The sequence below is a fragment of the Aristolochia californica genome, unplaced genomic scaffold, assembly GCF_029961685.1.
Source record: "Aristolochia californica isolate CCGP_79_NKW_82.1479 unplaced genomic scaffold, dmAriCali1.0.hap1 SCAF_15, whole genome shotgun sequence".
NCBI lineage: Eukaryota > Viridiplantae > Streptophyta > Magnoliopsida > Piperales > Aristolochiaceae > Aristolochia > Aristolochia californica.
Window position 1 is genome coordinate 22,652,667 of NW_027181826.1, and position 20,381 is coordinate 22,673,047.

Here is a 20,381-nt window from a genome sequence, read left to right on the forward strand (position 1 = left end):
AGATTCTTCTTTAGAAATGTTTAACCCAAACTTCTTACTTCAAATGAACTTCAGATTAAAGTCATGGAACTCAAGATTCACCAAAAGCATTTCTAAACTATTTGTGATTGATGTGTGTCCCCTAAGGTAAAATTTTTCATGTGGAATACATGTCAAAGTAAAATTCTCATGGCTGATGTGTTCAAAAGAAGAGGTCACCCATCTATAGATCCACTATGCCCTTTCTGCCCCAATGAAGATGAATCCACCAGTAATACTCTTATTCAGTGCCAGTTCTCATGGACTGTGTGGACCTCTATTTTAAGCAAATTGGAGTTTCAATTTTGTATTGTTGTCGACCTGATTAGCTTTTGCAAGTCGATCTTGGGATTTCCCCTTCCTGGCCTCGATAAATTGATTATCTCAGCTTGTGCTAGCTTCGTTCCTTAGGGGCTTTGGAATGAACGGAATAGAAGGCGGTTTGATGCTAAAATCGAATCTGCGGCTAGAATTGTTGATAGAGTGATAGGGTAAATATCAACCTGGTTATTGACAAAAAAACCCTTCTGCTCTATCAAAGGCACTGACATTCGAGACAACTGGAGCAATTTGGCGAGGATGCACATCGGAGCTAAAATCCCAGCTATGCAGGAATGGACCCCTCCGGATACTGGCTACCTAAAACTAAACTTTGATGGATCTTCTCTTGGAAATCCCGGGATAGCGGGATTTGGGGGCGTCATTTCAGACTCAACTGAGAATCAATGTTTTTCCTATGCTGGTCCTTTAGGCATATCCGACTCAATGTCAGCGGAACTACATGACCTTCTTAATGGATTGCGGGTGTTTAAAGACAAATGTAGTGGGCCTATTCACATCGAAGGAGATTCCAAGGTGGTGATTGGTTTGTGCCAGCGCAATTCTTCTCCCCCATGGAGGCATTGGGATGTATTCCAGGAGATTTTGGATATTGTTTCTTCCTTTTCTTGTATTTGGTCTCACATTCCGATATCTGCTAATTCGGCAGCAGATGTGCTTGCCAAGGAGGGAGCTTTCCTGCAATATCTCGTTGTTAAGGATTTGCGCCCTCCGCTTTTGTAGTTTTGTATTTTTCTCTTCCTTCTTTTTAATAAAATTACATCTTCATAAAAATAAAAATAAAAACTACTTGTGATTGATGTTACACAAGTTCATATCGATGTGTATATTGTTGTAGTTTTAACTCACAATGTGAGTAGAGATTCTTTGCTTTGGCCTCTATTAGTGCAATACATATTAAATTATGCTCAAAGTAAATTGAGGTGTGCATTATAGTAAAATTTTAACTTATTGTCTAGATGATGCAAATCAAAATAAGTTTCACATAAATTCACGTTGACGATAAGAAATGTCTAAATTCCATAGAGTATGACTATGAATCATCCTCGAACAATGTCATGTGTCAACACTCCTAAATATTTTGTAATTTGACCTTTTGACAATTGTAGGGCATTTTTGTGTCGTTTCATTTGCATTTCATTAATCTCATTGCAAGTTGCAATGGAAAACTTTCATAGAAAACTTAATATCAGCAAGGGGTCTCTTGATTTGTATAACTAAACATATCTAAATTTTCTATCTTAAAGCTTCAAATAAATGTTTCCATTCAAAAAGTTAGATTGAAGCTACATAATACTATAGAATGAAGACTCAAATAAATATTAAGATACGCGTGCATCTTATCGGTTTCAAATTAACTATATTTGCTTTCATTTTTTTCTTCATTCTTTCAAGTTTTCATATTGATTTTTAATCTTTTATTTGCTTGTTATTGGCAACAAAATTTTGAAGATTATAAACGTAGATGATTAACTATGTCATGCAAGTTTTATTTTTGTAGCAAAAAAATAAAATAAAATAGTAAAATAAGTAAAATGAGTTGACTACATGTAAAGGAGTCAACCACTTCAGTAGGAAGAATGAAGAGTTGAAACCAAAAGAGTCAACCAGATTTGAATGCAAAACGAAAAAGGAGTTGAATACATGCATAGACAAATGAATTTCAGAATTGAAAAAGAGTAGACCACATGTTGTAGTCACCATAAATCAAGGCTAAAGAGTGTGTAGAAAATGAAAATAAGTCGACCAATTTGAAAGGAGTCCACTACTTCTATACTATTGAAGCTAGCAAATAGTGGATAAGGAGTTGACAACTATCTATATAATCAACTACATGATATAAAAATTCAAATATGCCAGTCTTCCAAGCTTTGATTCAGGAACTTTAGGCCTCCAAAAGTTGTAAGTGACATATGATTGTGTTTAACAACAAAATTATGATTTAATATATATTTTTTAGAATTTTTAACCTATTTTACCCTATTTGTGCAAAGTGATAAAGAGTTATTTTTCTGTCATATAATAACTAGTTTTTTTTTTAACGTTATTGACCTTTCTATTTAACCAAATTTCACTCCATGCATTGTTTTCTAAGTCTCTTAAGCCCTCACACACGATTTTGAGAATTTATGCCACCCCCAAAGCTCTAAAGTAAGTCTAATTTGGAGGATTTTTTTTAAAGCTAAGTATTTCAATGCTTGTATTCTAAAACCTAGATTAAATACTTTAGATCTCTGATTGTTTAATTTGTGCTAGTGATTCTCAAATAGTGTCTAATTAAGCACTTGTACCTTAAGTGCTTATTTGTTGATTTCCACTCAAAAATAGTTTATCCATCTTACTTTTAAATCTTTACATCAGTCAGTTGTAATATATTCTGTAGGATTGAGTGCAGTTCTATTAATCATAATTTTTAGTATCTATCCATTAAGAGGCATTATTGAGCTTCATTTGAAATGCAAGTAATCCTTGAGAATAGTAAAACAATCAAGATTTGGATTAACTAATTGGTAAATACTAAAATTCCCTTTGTGGGTCTGAGTGGTTGTAACTAGTGTTGATTGCCATTAAGTTTTGGGCAGGTGTTGTAATTGGATCCTTTGGGTCTGTTGCTATGGATGTCGTTTGATTAATAAACATATTGAATTGAGTTTGAGGTGCAAGTACTTTAAGACTGTATTGGCAATTTAAGACTATGAACTACTCTAAAATAGTTGTGCTCTTTATGGTTTATTGATAAATTGCATGTTTGGTTCGTTTAGATTCTTGAAATTATACTTGAAGTGAGAACAATTAATGATACATACCTCTTTGTATTTTTAAAAATTCCTTATTTACTTGGTAGCAAGTTTCTTTCTCTTTAGATGGATGAGTGTCTTCCCAAGGATAAATGTGATCTCTTCATGGGTCATGAATTTCATAAACTGATAGACTTCAATGAATATCTCTCTTGAATCTACATTCCTTCTTCAATTCAAATTCCATCTAGATAAGGCATCTTTTATAAACTAGAATCTGATAACAACAATCCATCGAATGGACCATTTATCATAAAATTTTAAATAATTTTTACAAACAATAGTCTTCATTAAATCTTATTTTAAAATATTTTTATTAAATTATTTATGATAACTAAAATCCATAATTAAGTGTGAAATCAATAACCTTCACATGATTTTGTTGGATCAAGGTCTAAGATTCTTCATTTCTTCCTAATTTTGATGATAACATACCAAAGATTTTCATCATGGCATGCAAATTGAATTTTTGCAGAAAAGAAGCGTATTTTTGTCAATTAGCCAAAATTTTGTCAACTACATACACAACAGTAGACTACATCAATAGGGAGAAGTATTACTGATGGATGGAAAGCCAAATGTAGTCAATCTATTGGTAAAAGCAATCAACTAGTAAAAATAATGAGCTCCCAAAATTTTCAAACGTATATGAAAAATCGTAAAAGCAATCAACCGCTCTATATCACAAAAAAAAACTAACTACAAAGAGATGTTAATATTGGTAATTTTAAGCAACCGACTACATCAAGCCCTAGAAAGCTAGAATTAGTTGACCACATGTGAAATATTGGACTACATGCATCAAGCAAAAGCCAAAGAATTTTTTAATGCAGTCGACTACATGTTGTAGAAATTTCAAATTCTCAACTTTGCAAGCTAGGATTTAGACTCTTGTAAGTCTCAAAATTTTGTAAATCACCTAACACTGTGATAAGTACAAAAAAAAAGAATTTAATGCATGTTTTTCATAACTTTTAAGCATGACACAAATATTTTTTTCCTCACTTTCTAGTTCTAATGGCTAGTTTTTTGAATATCAAAGAGACTCATTTTTATGAAGATCTCCACCCAAACTTGTTCTTGATGGTTGCCCATGTGAAATTCCAAAGCACTATTACTCCCACACATAGAATTGAGAATTAATTATCTTTTTTCAGAGTAAAAAGATCTTTGCAGCGTGATAATTTCACGTTATAAAATACAAATTGAAGTATTTGATTTTGAGTCAAGCTCTTCTAACTAAAATCTAGCATCACAAAGACGAAAGTTCTAATTTAATAGTATTTTGAAGCATATCCCAACTGGACTTTCCTAAATCGAGTATTCAAGTTCGAATAGATTCTAACTTCGAAGTTCTTGTTCCACGGAAATACTCTCCATGCAAGCATCCCGCGTCCATCTTTGCTGGTACTCTAAAGGAGACGACAGAGTTCTATCGTGACAGAACAATCAGAAACTGAGGAATGGGATGTTTCAATCCTATCCAAACTGGTGTTTCAAAAAGTCTGGTTCAAACCACATACGAATCTTTTTGGAGTGGGATCAGAGATTTTACGGCAAGTTACTGCAATCAAGTCTCTCTTCTTATCCGATCGTAACCGACTGAATCGTCTTCTATAAATCCTTGAACCAGTGGAGATCGATCATCATATCCGTGCGTCTTCCTCTCTTCCTCCCACCCAGTTCTACAATGGGTCTCAAGCTTCTGCTCCTCTCTCTGCTCGTCTGCTTTTCCGCATTGAGCTCAGCGGCTTTTGGCAGCAATGAGGAGCAAGTGACGGTGACGGTGAAAGGAGTCCTCTCCGTGGCATCAACAGATGAGAACTTCATCTGTGCAACAATGGATTGGTGGCCTCCTAACAAGTGCGATTATGGCCAATGTCCGTGGGCTATGGCTTCTGTTCTCAATCTGGTAAACCCTCTGATCGGTCTTCTCTGTCTTTACATCTGCATGCATGTTATTTTCTCTTCTAGTTACAGATTTAGAACTGAAAGACTGTGACTGTTAAAATTGTTTTTGCAGAATTTGAGCAACCCAGTTCTTCCAAAGGCTCTTAAAGGTGGGTGAAGATGCCACTCTACTTCTTCTTACTTTCTTTTTAAAATATGGCAAATCTGATTACTGAGATCTCCGTTTGTATTACAGCTTTTGGAAATTTGAGGATCAGGGTTGGAGGATCATTGCAAGACCAGGTCACCTACAAAGTGGGTTCTGTCTCGAGCTGCCCCGGCTTCAAAAAGACGAAGGATGGGTTATTTGGATTTTCAACTGGTTGTCTTCACATGGACAGATGGGATCAGGTCCATGATCTCTTTAACCAGAGCAGGTAATTAGCACATATCCATTGCAGCAGCTTCTGATCAGTTTTTCTCTTTAACCAGAGGCCTTAATTTCCATGGTTTTAAATTTCTCCCTATAGTGTCAAAGTGACGTTTGGATTGAATGCACTGGTCGGGAGGCAAAAGTGGAACAACGACGGCAATGCTCTCTGGGGTGGAGCTTGGGATCCTTCCAACGCGAGAGATTTCATCAATTACACGATTTCGAAGGGACAGGAGATTGATTCATGGGAGCTTGGTAACGAGCTCAGTGGGGGTGGAGTTGCGGCGAGAGTGGAGGGTAAACAATACGGCCAAGACATCATCGTCCTCAGATCACTTGTTGATCAGCTGTACGCGAATTCAACCAACCCTCCCAAGGTCTTGGCTCCCGGAGGCTTCTGGGATCGGAAGTGGTTTGCTGAATTCCTTCAGGTTGCAGGTCCTAATGCAGTTGACGGAATAACCCACCATTTCTACAACCTTGGACCAGGTCTGGCAGGGATTTCATTGTGTTTTTTTTCGTTTCAAAATTATGTTTCCTCCATGAACGTTGTCTTATATCTGAATTGACTGTTCAGGTGTTGATCCGAACTTACTGTACAAGATGCAAGACCCTTATGTTCTTGACAACGTACTCGAGACATTAAACGAAGTGAAACTCACCCTCAGAAGCTATGCTCCATGGACTTCTGCTTGGGTTGGAGAAGCTGGAGGCGCATACAACAGCGGAGGCAAAAATGTCTCACACAGCTTCGTTAATAGCTTCTGGTAAATTTTAAATCTGCCTCTGAATATGCAGATACTATCAGCTTTTCTTCCCCCAAACAATAACCAACAGAACAGACGCTTAGTAACAGATGCATCAATCCCGTTTCTGTACAGGTACTTGGATCAGCTTGGTCAAGCTTCAAGTTTTGATCACAAGGTCTACTGCAGACAGGCTTTGATTGGTGGAAACTACGGCCTCCTCAACACATCAACAATGGTTCCTAACCCAGATTATTACAGGTACAAAATTTGTTCTTGGCTCCTCTGTTTTCTGAAACCCTATCACCTCAGCACATTGTCGATGACAATTCTTCCATTATAGTGCACTTCTTTGGCACCGATTGATGGGAACTCGAGTTCTTTCTACTGTACATGGTGGCTCACCAAATTTGAGATCATACACTCACTGTTCCAAGAACCAGGTACCCTATCATCTTTTCAGCCATCTCTGCGTTCACCTGAACTGTATTTCATCATTTATCTAATCTGGGTTCAATTTCCCCTGCTCTTTCAGCCTGGAATCACAATGTTGCTCATCAATCTCTCCAATTCAACTACATTCGAGATAAACATCAATGAAGACTTGAATATATACCCGTCAAGTGTTGGCTTCAACGTAGCTGGAACAGAACAAAGAGAAGAATACCATTTGACGGCCAAAGATGGTGATATCCAGAGCCACACCATGTTACTGAATGGAGTTCCACTGGAACTTACAGACTCAGGAGACATTCCTTCCTTGGATCCTGCATCTGTCAATGCATCGTCACCTATAAAGATTGATCCCTCCTCCATTGCCTTCATAAGAGTGACGGACTTCAGGGCGCCTGCTTGTGAATAAGTAAATCTGCAGAGTGTTTCTTTTTTCTTCTTTTAGCTTAGAACTAGTTTGTCTCAGGTTAGTTTCATAAAGGGTAACCATTATTGAGCAGCTCATATCTTTTTGTAGCCATCTGTAAAGAACATTTTGTTCTCAAAGGCTATCTGAAAAATACTGCTGGTATTGTCACTGTTTTAAAATTATTAATTGAAACACATTACAGCCATTTTGTTTCTGTTTAGTTTCTCAGCTGAAAAGAAAGGGAAAGATACTTTCTATAAATTTGATAGTAATATTGGTACCATCATAAGCCACTGCTGTGCTATTTTATAAAAAGACAAAGCTTCCTCTGTATCTGCATTCTTTGCAACAACCAGGAAAAGCAACCTGCAAGTACCAACTGTGGAGGCCAACAATTTATACTTTACAATGTAATGTAAATACAAAAAATATATGGAACAATTTTTTTCTTTCCAGCATCAATGTTAACTGTGAATTCCAGTTGGGTTAACATCGCCTTGCCTTATTCTCCTCGTACTGGCTTCTCATGTCAAGACAACATTACTCTGCTGTTCTCTAATACTTGAAGTCAGTATTGGGAGGGACATATTGTACAACAACTTATGCACAAGCTTGGGCCTCGAACTTTGGGAATGAGACAAAAGCTATAGACCAGGGGGCAACAGATATAGGTAAGGTTGAATCAATGAGGACTGGGTCCAGGGAAGGAACATTTCCATCCTCTGTGAGCTGCAAAGGTGTACCATTAAGGAGCATTGTTTGGCTTCGAAGGTAGCCATCCATTGGGGTTAAATGGTACTCTTCTCTCACCTCTGTACTGTCTGATGCTTTCCTTCCAATCCATGCAACTGCCTTCTTAATACTTGTGAAAGAATTGCCTCTTTTTCCTTTAGTCATCTCTCCAGTTCTGATCTGGACATTTATGTCATTGTAGACGGTAACTCTGGACTCAGTCGTGTTGTGTAGGTTCAGTAATAATAGAGTAACACCCTCCTGAAAAATTATCAACTGATTTGTTTTAAAAAGTACACTGAAAATTTGAAGAGCTATTTGGCTGCATTTATTACAAATTGTCTACAAATGTGTGCCAATGTGCAATACCTAAAATTGTCCTTCTTTTCTTCAACTAAGAGCTAAAAACGCTTGCCTGGGAGAGTAGGAGACTGTCTGTCTCTGACTCTTTTATGGTTTTAGATTACAAGCCCAAACATGTGCAAGACAGCAGCCCCTTACAGGATTCGAAACAACAAAAATACTTGAACATTGTTAAATCCAGGAACAATGCCAGCCTGAACCAGCTCGAAAGTAAACATGATGCTTGTTCAGTTGAAGCTGGTAACACATTAACTATGTTCAAGTATTAACAGTTTGACCCAGTCACATTTCGAATGGTAAGTATCTATTAGATCCTATCTTGCGAAGCATCAAAACTGAATTAGTTTGGAAAGAAAAAGATCTCTGGTTTAGGGTCATACTTTTCCTTTTGAACAATGGGCATATACACGTAGAAACGGGGAACCATTATAATCTACACTGAGAACATCTTTCCCCATCAGGCGATGCCATAGAAGTGCACTGGTTATAGCAAGAGAAGCAAACTCAGTTTCAACATTCTCCAAGCACAAAAGTCATAATCAGTAATTGGGAGTGTTCATTACCTGTAGTAATCAGGATTTGGTACAAAAGTTGTTGTGTTAAGGAGACCATAGTTGCCACCTATTAAACTCTGTCGACAATACACCTTGGTACCATATTTGGCTGACAATCCAAGTTGATCCAGGTACCTACCTTCCATAAAAACATGTGAGTAGAACAGAGAAAGGAACATGAAAGACCAATAAAAGATTGATTGAGAGGAAGAAAGAGAGAGACAGAGAGAGACAGAGACAGAGATAGGGCCATGGAGGGAAGACACTCATACCAAAAACTGTTGACAAAGGTGTTGGACACCAAATGGCCTCCACTGTTGAAGGCCCCACCAGATTCACCAACCCAAGCAGAAGTCCATGGGCCATGTCTTTGCATTGTGAGCTTCAAATTTTCAAATGTTTCTTTTATGCCATTCAGATGATGTGGATCCAATATCTTCTCTACAAGATGGGGATCACTACCTGAGAGAAAAGATGACTGTGTTAAATGCTGACACTGGAACTTTATAAATTCAGTGTATACATAACTCAAATTGAGGATAGAAACCATAAGGCTCTTATAAACTACTCAGCATTACCCACATAAGAACTTGAAGTAGCCCAAGTGACATGCATCATGAGGATGTAGATTTGCAAATTTCTTCAATTTTATATAATTATTGGCCGACCATAGTAGTTCATGCATTTAATTCTAGAGTGTAAGACTGATTATACACAGCAATTGCTTCCGTTTATGCTAGGGCTCCTTAATTGGTAGGGCAATGTGGCTCTTACTTGTAGCCAATGTTAGGAAAACAGTATTAGATCCTTAAAAAGATTGAAAAAGAAGATGCATCAGATACCCACCTGAACCTAGATTATATATATGATGAGTCAAGACATTGACAACACCGGGTCCTGAGACCTGAAGAAGCTTTGTATACCACTGCTGATCAAAGAACCCTCCTGGAGCCAAAAGCAATGGCTTCACGCTGGAATTCCGGTAGAACACATCCAGAATGGCTTTAAGGTCAATAAGATCTTTTCCATACTGTTCAGCATGAACACTTGCGCCAACTCCACTTCCACTCAACTCATTTCCTGGTATCAAGCAAAGAATGAAGATGGATGTCTGAAATAACAAACCAGGCAACTAAATATAATTATAATTTGGAAAGTTTCTTTTACCAAATTCCCATGAATCAACCGGATATCCTTTGGAGATGGTGTATTTTATGAAACTTTGGGCATTAGTAGAGTTCCAGGGACCTCCCCAGACATCCTTTCCGATTTTATGCCTCCCACGGAGTGCATTAAGACCAAATGTAACAACTGCTCTGCAAAAGACACATTTATACTCTGAGGGCTTCTGATCACGATATAGAACAGCTAGAGAAAGTGAAGTCAAAAGAAGATAGTAATAAAAGACCTTACTCATTATCTTTGAATAACTGGTTGAGCTCATCCCATCTATCCATGCGAAGGCAACCTTTGGAGAAGCCAAACAACCCATCTGCAGTTTTCTGAAATGGATGGCAAAGAGGCCCTAAATTTCCATCATCATATCGAACCTGATCCTGGAGAGAGCCTCCAATTCTTATTCTTAGAGGTTTGAAAGCTGCAATAATCCAAATTCAAATCAATATAGCAACATTAGTACCAGTAATACTTGAAAAAATTGAAAAAAACCTCCATACCACAAACACACCTTTGACTGCATTGGCTAGAAATGGGTGGTGGAAGTCCTGAGAAGACAAAATAGGCATAGTTAAAATTCTTATAATCTGATAACAACGAAACAAGACAAAAAAAAAAAAAAAAAAAAAAAACAGAGAAAAAATGGCACTGTTACCAGATTTAAAACCGAAGACTGTCCCCATGGGCACATATCATAATTACACTTTTCAGGTGGCCACCAGTCAAGAGTTGCACACACAAAATTATTGTTGGTTTCAGCTATTCTTGTAACCCCTTTGACTATAATGTTTTCATCTACAAGCTCTTGGGCCAATGGTGCAGAAAGTGAACACAGAGACAGAAGCAAGAACATCCAATATGCCATATTGAACCAACTTAAAACAGATTCAGGGCCAAATTTGTTGGCTAAACTGTAGGGAAGAATTAATTAGCATTAGGACATACTCATGAAGAAAAACAGAAATTAATAATATGCTCATGTTGCTAAATCAGAAAGTTGAAATTGATAAAATGCATATGTAGTTTATTCCAGGAAGTCTGAAGCAAGCTATTTTGGGCAAAAATGGAAATAAAAATTATTTACTCTGCAACTTTTGTATTTTCTTCCTTGCATTAAAATCTTAGAATGTTTTAAACCACAATAAAAAGGGTCCATCATCAGGCAAAAATTTGCGTTTAGGGGCAGCAGTGAGGTTTATAAAATCAACAAATAAAAAGCTGAAACTGTAAAAAATGTCTGGATTTTCATCCGATTCTAGGCTATGTACTCTTCAGAGCAAAATGGAAGACGAAACAATATCAGAAGGAATCGTTACAAAGCATTACCACCAGACTTGCTACAGCATACAAAAGCACAAAATGTTCTCTAAATTTTCCGCCAATTAATCTGAAAAACACTCTTTGCATCAGCTGTTTCGTTTGTTTTTACAGCATTTCTACAAAAACGTAGAACCAAAGCTTCTGTAAACCCCAAGAAAAGACAGAATCTATTCCAACCATTAGAGGGTGTTATTGACTTCCGATTTTGAGCATTTTAAACTTACATATTGCTTCTGGATTTCGAACCGTTTAAGAAGAACAACAAGCCGTAGCGTAAAACTCAACAGTTTTAAATTCGCGAAAGGAAAAGAACAAGAAAAAAGCAAAAACTTCAACAAGAAAAGAAGCTTTGGCCAAAAAAAAAAAACAGAGGTAGGTCGGTGACAGCAGCAATTTTCAGAAATTTGACAAAGTAAATGAAATTCATTCTCATCCACTAACTAAAAGCTCTTCCCGTTAAGTACAGCCAGAAAGTAGAAAGATGAAAATAAATTCTCTTCGATGGGGAGAGTAGGATCACTATCAGTAAGATAAGAACCGAGTCAGTACTTTCTGTAAGCAGTAGAAAGGAACAGATCAAGAAGTGATATTTGAATTTAGAGGCATAAAACTCGGAAAGTGTATGTGAATAACAATCGTATTATGGTGAAATGACAAGTTAGCAAAATCATATATTTAACATTACAAAGGCAAAAATTTCTTGCCCAGAAAATAATTGTTGGCACTTGGAACGAATTGGGGTTTAAACAAGGAGTGACATATTTTTTCATTCTCCAACAAAAGCTTGAGGTTTCTTTTCCAATTTTATTAGATCCAAAGACCAACTATAAAAACATAGAGAGAGAGAGAGAGAATCTGATTAAAAGCACAATGTAAATATAGGTTAAGACATCAGAGCTTAAGATAAATCACGGAAGACGATAAACTTTTGTGTTCTGGAGGTCAAGCTGTTGAGTTCTAATGGCTCAGAAAAATTGAGTTGAAAAAATTAAAATGAAGCCAACCGCCCTTCTGAAACAAAATCTTCCCGTCTCAGAAATCAAACGGGTCATGGAACACAGCCTAAGAAAGAATGAAGCCAACACAGAGTCAGCATTTTTCCCTCTTCAGAACAGAAACCAGACATCTCTAAGTTGCAGAAACTAAAACAACCCACCCAATAGAAGAAATTTCCAAGCTGACAACAAACCTATGAAGACTGAAACGGCCGCCACTAGTGATACATAAAGTTCCTTTCCAATTGTGAAGAGACTTTGTGGGTGCAATTTGAGCAGCTAAAACAAGCTAAAAATCTTCTGCTTCATCAAACTTCCACATTTCTTGTACACAAAACAATCCTGCCTTCCCCAGAAGAGACCTATTGTTCGAAAGAATGGAGCGTCTATATCAAACTGAGGAAATTTGATCCGCCGTTTTCAACAGTTAATTCTCAGTTTCCCCAGAGCAGCTACAATCACCCAGCCAGGCATCATCCATTTAAGGAAGAGCAGGCGACAACGAATTAAAAATACGAGCACTTTCCTCTTTCACCTGTCAGAAATAATAAGCTAAACGCGACAGATTCTAAAATATCATAAACGGGATTGGCATTGTTTGATTGGTTTCTTACATGGGTCTCCTTCCTCTGTTTTCTTCTACTGGAATGATACCACGTCTATAATTTCTTTATGGATTGTTAAGAATTTCCAGGCTGCTCGACAGGTGAGACCCGTTGGGCCTTCTTCCAGCCAATGATCACAGTCGCCCTTTTCCACCCACCATTCACATTAATTTTAATGAGAGCAGCTTTCTTCTAAGTTGGGAGATCTTGGGATTTTTCTTTTGGGTGGTTCAGCTTTTTCTCCATTGGAGATAAAAGAGAGTGACGGAAGCAATCTTGAGCTCTACTGTTATTGCCAAGTTAGATCAACTTCACCAAACTATGAAAACGAAGTATCCCATGCTTTGATTTCTTTAAAACTCTTGCTGGCAACTTTTTTTCCCCGGATCTACCTTCTGCACCAACCAGTCATTACCCAATTATGAAATGACAAAGATGGTTGTACGGCCTCACTCGATTGAAACACTCCGAGTCCTAATGAGGGCTAAGTAAAAAGATGAAGAAATTTGACCCACAGGGTAACCTGACCCAGACCCAATTTGGTCAAATATTTGCCTTGGATATGAGTTTATTTAATTGACCTGTTTAATAGTTAGGTCAGGTTTGGGTTTGATACAAGGATCAAGCTGGCTACTAATGAAAATCTTTATAAAGTTTATATCCTCTAGTTCTACCGGTTTGCATATTATACTTTTATATATTTGTTTAAGAGGGTAAACCCGAATGCGATTCGGGTCCGATTTTGAGTCGTGTTTTTACCAATAAAGTGATTAGGTTTGGTTCAACCAATTTAACAACAAGTTGATAAAATCCAGACTTGATCCATTGCCCGCCCTTGATGATTTGAAGAAGACATTTTGGTTAGTGTTTGAAAAAATCAATCTCTCAGCAGACTTCAATCTTCATAGGAAAAATTTTCTTTTTAATTAATTGAACAATGTTCATCTTTAAAATATGTAGTCAGCCTCATTTCATCTCCTTCATCAGAAATCCATGTATTTAGCTCCTCAACTTAATACCTCATCACCTACACACCTAGCATAGCCATCCAACCTCAATTGGTCATGACAAAAATACAAAAGACAAAAAATTCATATTAGGATCTACATTACATAATAATTTTTTTATCTCATAAACTCTTTAATAACTTAAGTTCTCTTAATGTACGAGTAACTTAAGCCATTTGATTTGTAGAATGCAAATTATACAATTTTCATTCGTAGGATAATAAAGTTTTAGGATGAAGAATGAGGAACATAGCTAAAGAAGCGTAAAAGAGAGAGAAAAAAGGAAGAGAAAATGTAGAAGAGGTAGGAGTTCACTTCTTCCAAAACTGGAGGTATAATACAAACTTAGAGCTTTAAGACATATTTTGCATTCAAATATGTTTTCACAAATATATACATACATTTCATGTATGTTATAATCACTTAGGATCACTAATTCTTATGCTTTAAAAGTTTATTAGCAGAACTGACACTGGAATGATTAATCAACATATGTCAATGATCGATCAACCAGAAGTGCACATGCCAAAAATATAAACCATGATCGATCAACCTAGGTCGATTGATTGATCATAAAAAACATGACCACTTTGTGTTATAAAGCATGATCGATCAACCCATTTGGACTGATAGATTAATATTGTCCAGGTAAATGAAATTCTTGTTAATTGATCAATCAACCTCTGAGGCTGATTGATCACAAAAAACTTTGTTAGTCTGGGATAAAGCATGATCGGTCATAGCAAGGTCGTTGATCGATCGTACTTGCAATGCAATGTATTGCTAGAAAAAATTCTGATTGATTGATTTTACTGTGTACATTGATTAGTCAACTTAAAATGTCAACCCAACAGAAAGATATTGATTGATCATACCATTGATCAATAAGTTATATCCTAATAGAAACATAGTTGTTACACACGATTGATCAATAATCCACTTTACACTAATCAATCAATGTAAACTCAACTTTTTTCAAACGGGAAGAAAATGGCTAGTTTGGCTTAGAGAACTTATAAATACCTCCACCAAACCTCCCATTGACAAGTTAATGAGCTTTTATAGGTAAATTCACAAGCATTTACTCTCAATTCCTTGCAAATCTTCCTAAAGTGCATTTTTGAGAAAAAGTGAGTCAAAATCTGGAAAAATCAATTTTCTTTTCTCGTACCATCTCCTTTGCATACATCTTAGACAAGCTATAACATATTTCATTGTGCTACAAAGGCTGGAGGTTTGGATCTCTCAAGGGAGAATGTTTCTCTCTAATTGATAAGGGTGTAAGTTTTACCTTTCTTTTGTATCTTTGTTTTGAGATCAGTTCATCTAGAACTTGATTGAATCTAGATAGAAAGGGCCTTGCTAGAGCTAGAATCTAGCCAATCTCTTGGGGAGATTGAATTGTATATTGTGTATTTGAGCATACATGTGGCTTAAAGAGAGTTGGAATCTCTTTTATGTACATTCCTGCCAATAGAGTTTAATTAGTGAAATTTTCCAAGCATGGGTTCTTAGACGTTGAATACCAGAAGGTGAACATCGATAACAAAACATTAGGTGTCAAAATTCGTGGTGTGTGAATTTTTTATGCTTTTATTTGCATGCTTGTATGATTTTTTATTCCACGCCGTAAGGTTTTTAAATTTGTAATTTTCAATTCACTTCTCTCTTAAGAAACCACTTGGGCTAACATCAAGTTTAACCATAGAACTTATTATAGAGATTAGAGACCCAAAATATTTTTAAATTTACCTTTTCTGGGCTAGTTTTGGAATCCAAATTGGTCTGACCTTAAACCCTTGAATCCATGTATGACCCCTTAATGAAATCATTTAAAGGAGATAGATAGAAAACATCTCAATATCATTAAAAAAATACCCCTTAATAAAGTCATATAAAGTTAATTGATAGAACAAAAATCTCAATATCATAGACAGGCCTTCCGTGTCACCAAAACTAGGGGTGGCATCGGGTCGGGTTTCACAGGGAACTCGACCCGATGTGACCCAAAAAAATTGTGTTCGGGTTTCGTGTTTCAAGTTTCACCTAGTCGGCCAGGGATGGAGCAAGGAAAAAAACTTGTTGGGATTCAGGTCAAGGACAAGTTTTCCTAAACCCAACCCAAAAGGAAGAGATGAGAATATAATAGAGGGTGGGGATGGGATGTGGAAGAGTCAGGTTTATGGGGATGGAGAGGGGATGATCGGGTTTAAGTCAGGTTTACAAGGATGTGGGTGGGGATGGGTTGGGTTTAAGCCGAGTTTACAGGGATGGGGTAGGGACGTGGTTGCGAGGATAGTGATCAGGTCGGGGTCGGGTATGACATTTCAGGTTTTTGAGCGTTTTGGGTTTATGTTTAAAGTCGGTTTGGGGTTTTAGGAAACCTTACCCCAATCCAACCCCTGCCTACGCCTAACCAAAATCATCGAGAAACCTAACCCTTACCCAACTCCTACACACACCTTAACAAAATCACCCCCATTCCTTTAGTTGGGAAATTGTCAAACCCATGACCCAAATATTATTTGTAGAATGAATCTCTAATATATTTAATATGTTCATTTATGTTTTCCCTAAGCAACAAAATGCACGAAATAAAAAATAATCATTATATAACTTGTTAATCTTAGGAACTAAGCCATGTTTTATGTTTTTCAATTTTGCTTCTTTTTAGAATTGCAAAACATGAAAGAATTGATAAATATTTAGTAGCCACAAGAATATCTAAAAAAGAAAAAGGTAGAAAAATGTAAGAATATGATTTAATGATCATTAACCAAATATAAAAAAAATCAAAACTTCTATATAAAGAACGGTCCACTTTATCATGTTCAGAAGGAGATTTGATTAGAGTTTAGGGTTTAGGGTTTAGACCAATTGCTACTCTCCTACAAGAAACAAATTTTTTTTGCCTCTTTTTAGAATTGCAAAACATGAAAGAATTGATAAATCCACAAGAATATCTAAAAAAAGAAAAAGGTAGAAAATGTAAGAATAAGATTTAATGATCATAAACTGAATATAAAAAAATCAAAACCTCTAAAGAAAGAACGATCCACTTTATCATGTTCAGAAGGAGATTTGATTAGAGTTTAGGGTTTGGGGTTTAGAGCAATCGCCACTCTCCTACAAGAAATAAAAGTAGGAGAAGAGTTAGACACATATTTATTGCATGGATTTAAGATTAGAAATTAACAAAAAAAAAAGTATATGTGGAGAACGTTTTGCTAATTTTTTAATATATTGATTTTCAAACTCGACACCAAAAAGCAAATATTGCACTTATAATAGAAAGGTTAAAAAAACACAAGATAATAACATAAGTCGAATTGCTTTAGCATAAAAAAAAATTATACTAAAGTGTCAATAAGTTTAAATTTACCCTTAAATTTTCCAACAGCAAAATCAAGGACTAAAAATTATAGAATCAAATATAATCATAAATGGAAAATGAAATAGAGCAAAAATAGAGAAACATAATTCATGTCGGTTCGCTACTGCCTACCATTAGAGACAAATAAACAAAATTAGAGATCAAATCCATAAAATTTTAGAAATAGTGGAAAATTAGCAAGAGACATTACTCATAGAATAGGAAGAAAAAAAACCCCCAAAAATGCAAAAGAGGAAGAAAAAGGGAAAGAAGAAACAATAGGGTTCTTAGTGAATAAGAAGAAGAAGATGTCTCCTTAGCCTAGTTTGTAAATGAATGAGATTCATGATTCATGTAAACTTAAATGAGTGATATTCTAGAACTTAATAAAGTATATATAACTTCGGGGCACTTCATAAAATCAGCTAACTTAGTTTTTAGACTTTTAAAAGCTTTAACCAAAATTAAAAGAAGCTTACACAACGTGATGTGAGTTCTAGAGGATAGAGTAAGTGTGATAATTAGCCGTTGGATCAAACCAGAGGTTAACCCTTTGTTCTCTATCACCTATCATGTGTGCATATACATTTGTCTATACAGTGTAACGTTGCCCACTGCAGTTGCCCAAGAACTCAAAATCTAGTTCATCTCCGATCTCAACCTTAAGAAGACTTAATGGTATCATGGGTTTCGAGTGACCAAGAATGTGATTATAAAGATCTCGATGAAGAAATTAGTTTTGTCCTAGATTCTTAGCCTGAAGAAGACAATGCTTCTTTTGGAGATTATTGGGATACAATTATCAAGCAGGTTGAGAAAAAAAATAAAAAGAATAATTATTTATGTAGAATGATGAAGTATCTTTACTCAGACGAATGTCTCAATTTCCTGGTCAGTCTAAATTAACAAACTAGAATATTGTTGTTGGACCCCACTGAAGTGAGAACAACAAGAAAAGTCGAAAGACATCAAGAATATACAATTGGCTTGCAAAAGCTATGGACAAAACAACAAATGGGAGTAGTCATCGTAAAAACATTCTCTATCAAATCAATACAGACAACTCAACAACAAATTAAAGCTATTTTTTATAATGGCCAACACTTATTAAAATAGATAATACAAACATCGAATGTGAACATATTATTAAGGAATCTTATCTTGAAATTGGCGTCAAAATATTAAAGAATGGTGTGGGAAGCAATTATTGATAGTGCTGAAGGTTATGCCCTCTATAAATAAATATGGAACCATTTAGTTTGTTAGGCATCACTTGGAATTGTTCAAAGCATGTCTCAAAGGTTGTCTTAGTTGTATGCGTGTAAAAAGAAGAAAAGGAAGAAGAGAGGCCACCTGGAGGCCTCTTGCTAGATATATATATATATTTGAGTGGCAAGAAAAGAGGAAAGTCTATGAAGCAAAAAATAGAATTTTTTTGTTGACTTTGTTTTACTGACTATCACCCCATCGTCATTAACTAAATGGGTTCCTAGGCTCTCTGAATAAGATTTTTTTGAATTCTAATAAGTTGATAAAAAATTTATTTTCTTTAAATTTTTCTGAATATTTGGTTTCTCTATTATCTGATTTTCTTTGAATTGTTGTACCTCTTTAAATTTCTCTCTTTTGGATAATCAACTCTTCTCAATTCTGTGTGTAGCATATTTTTAGCTTCTCTTTCAATTTCTTTTCCGAATGTTTTCTCCCCTCCCCTTTTTTCTCTCTTGATTTTTCTCCCATGGCCCCAAGTTTCAATTTGAGAATTAGTTGTAAGCATTTGAATTTTTAACCACATTTATAATGGTAAGAAGTTGGTGAGACAACTAAAGAGGTCTTCCGCCATAGTCAATTGACCAATCAAGGATGGGGGTTTTGCTATAACAAAAACTTCCATTTCTAAAATGTATACAAGCAAAGATTAGGCAAAAGAAAGTAAAAGTTTCAATTTAACCACATCTATATGTTTGTTATAAAGTATAAACTAAAAATAGCATCAAAAGATACCTTTTTTAGGTATATATCATGCACAATATGATCATGTACCTATTCCTTTTTATAGCTTAACTAACTTCGACTCAGTTCCATGTTTGCCCCTTTCTTGTTTCTAATTTTCTTCTTAATTTGGTGCTAATATTACTCCCCTTAGAAACCGATCCTCCCTAAAAATGGGAAAACTTCTAACAGAAATTTGCCTCATATTCCGATTATAAAAACCTTGGCTTCCTCCATCTTTCATAGGTTGCAAAGAAAAAAGAAAAGGATTCACATCTTCTTTCATTGTTCAAATTTGGTGATATCCTCTACTCTTCTAGGGTATTCATCAATCATGGACATGAAGAAGATTTGCTTTGTTGTACTTATAGTAGCTATTGCAGCGGTTTCAGTCCAAGGAAGCATCAACGCACCGGCACCTGGTCCAGCCACTATGGCTAGCAGCTCGTGTATAGTGACCCCAATAACTGGCTTCCTTGGTGCGTCCCTCTTATCTGTGATTGCCTTCTACTTGCAGTAACCTCATGAAGCGGAAGAAGATCTAACGAAGATTGTTTAGTTTCTGTCAAATTTTATCAACCTTTTCATGTATTTGTGATGTGGAATTCCCCACATACAAGTGAGTGTGAGGTCCATTGGAAAGATGCCTGATATTTTTTCCTTATAAATAAGGCTCGTTTGTTAAAACTAAAAGTAGTGAAGCATATTCAAATTGACTACCAAATTTATTCTCAAAATCATCTCCTTTAGACTGACCTAACTTGACCCGAATTGAACCAACGAGGCTCCCATCAGTCATTTTTGTCACTTATAAATAAGGCTCGTTTGTTAAAACTAGTATTGAAGCATATTGAATTTGACTACCAAATTTATTCTCATAACATCACCTTTAGACTAACCCGACTTGAACCAACGAGGCTCCCATCAGTCTTTTTTTCCTTATAAATAAGGCTCATTTGTTTAAATTAGTACTGAAGCATATTGAATTTGATTACCAAATTTATTCTCAAAACCATTGCCTTTAGACTGAGCCGACTTGAACCAATGTCAGATTAGTATTGAAGCATATCAAAATTGACTACCAAATTTATTATCAAAACCATGGCCTTTTAAACCAACCCGACTTGAACCAATGAAGCTCTCATTAGTCAACTTTTTTAAAAAATAAAATTACTGAA

General features: G+C 35.9%; 1 protein-coding gene and 1 pseudogene across 2 annotated transcripts; one reads left to right on the forward strand and one right to left on the reverse strand.

The window, feature by feature from the left end:
- Positions 1-4,845: 4,845 nt before the first annotated feature.
- On the forward strand, positions 4,846-7,122 carry LOC137951251 (heparanase-like protein 2; annotated as a pseudogene).
- A 268-nt stretch (positions 7,123-7,390) lies between these two features.
- Positions 7,391-12,985, reverse strand: LOC137951523 (heparanase-like protein 1). Of its 2 annotated transcripts, none has more exons than XM_068798235.1 (10): positions 12,841-12,985; positions 10,567-10,822; positions 10,423-10,459; positions 10,149-10,332; positions 9,903-10,051; positions 9,582-9,815; positions 9,008-9,197; positions 8,745-8,870; positions 8,562-8,661; positions 7,391-8,079 (listed from the first exon to the last, which is right to left on the reverse strand). In XM_068798235.1, exons 2-10 carry the CDS (start codon positions 10,774-10,776, stop codon positions 7,687-7,689), a joined length of 1,623 nt encoding a protein of 540 aa, XP_068654336.1. In that variant the 5' UTR covers positions 10,777-10,822; positions 12,841-12,985; the 3' UTR covers positions 7,391-7,686. The 2 variants fall into 2 exon arrangements, with proteins under 2 accessions (XP_068654336.1, XP_068654335.1); XM_068798234.1 differs by lacking the exon at positions 12,841-12,985 and adding an exon at positions 12,421-12,762.
- Between the last annotated feature and the right edge of the window lie 7,396 nt (positions 12,986-20,381).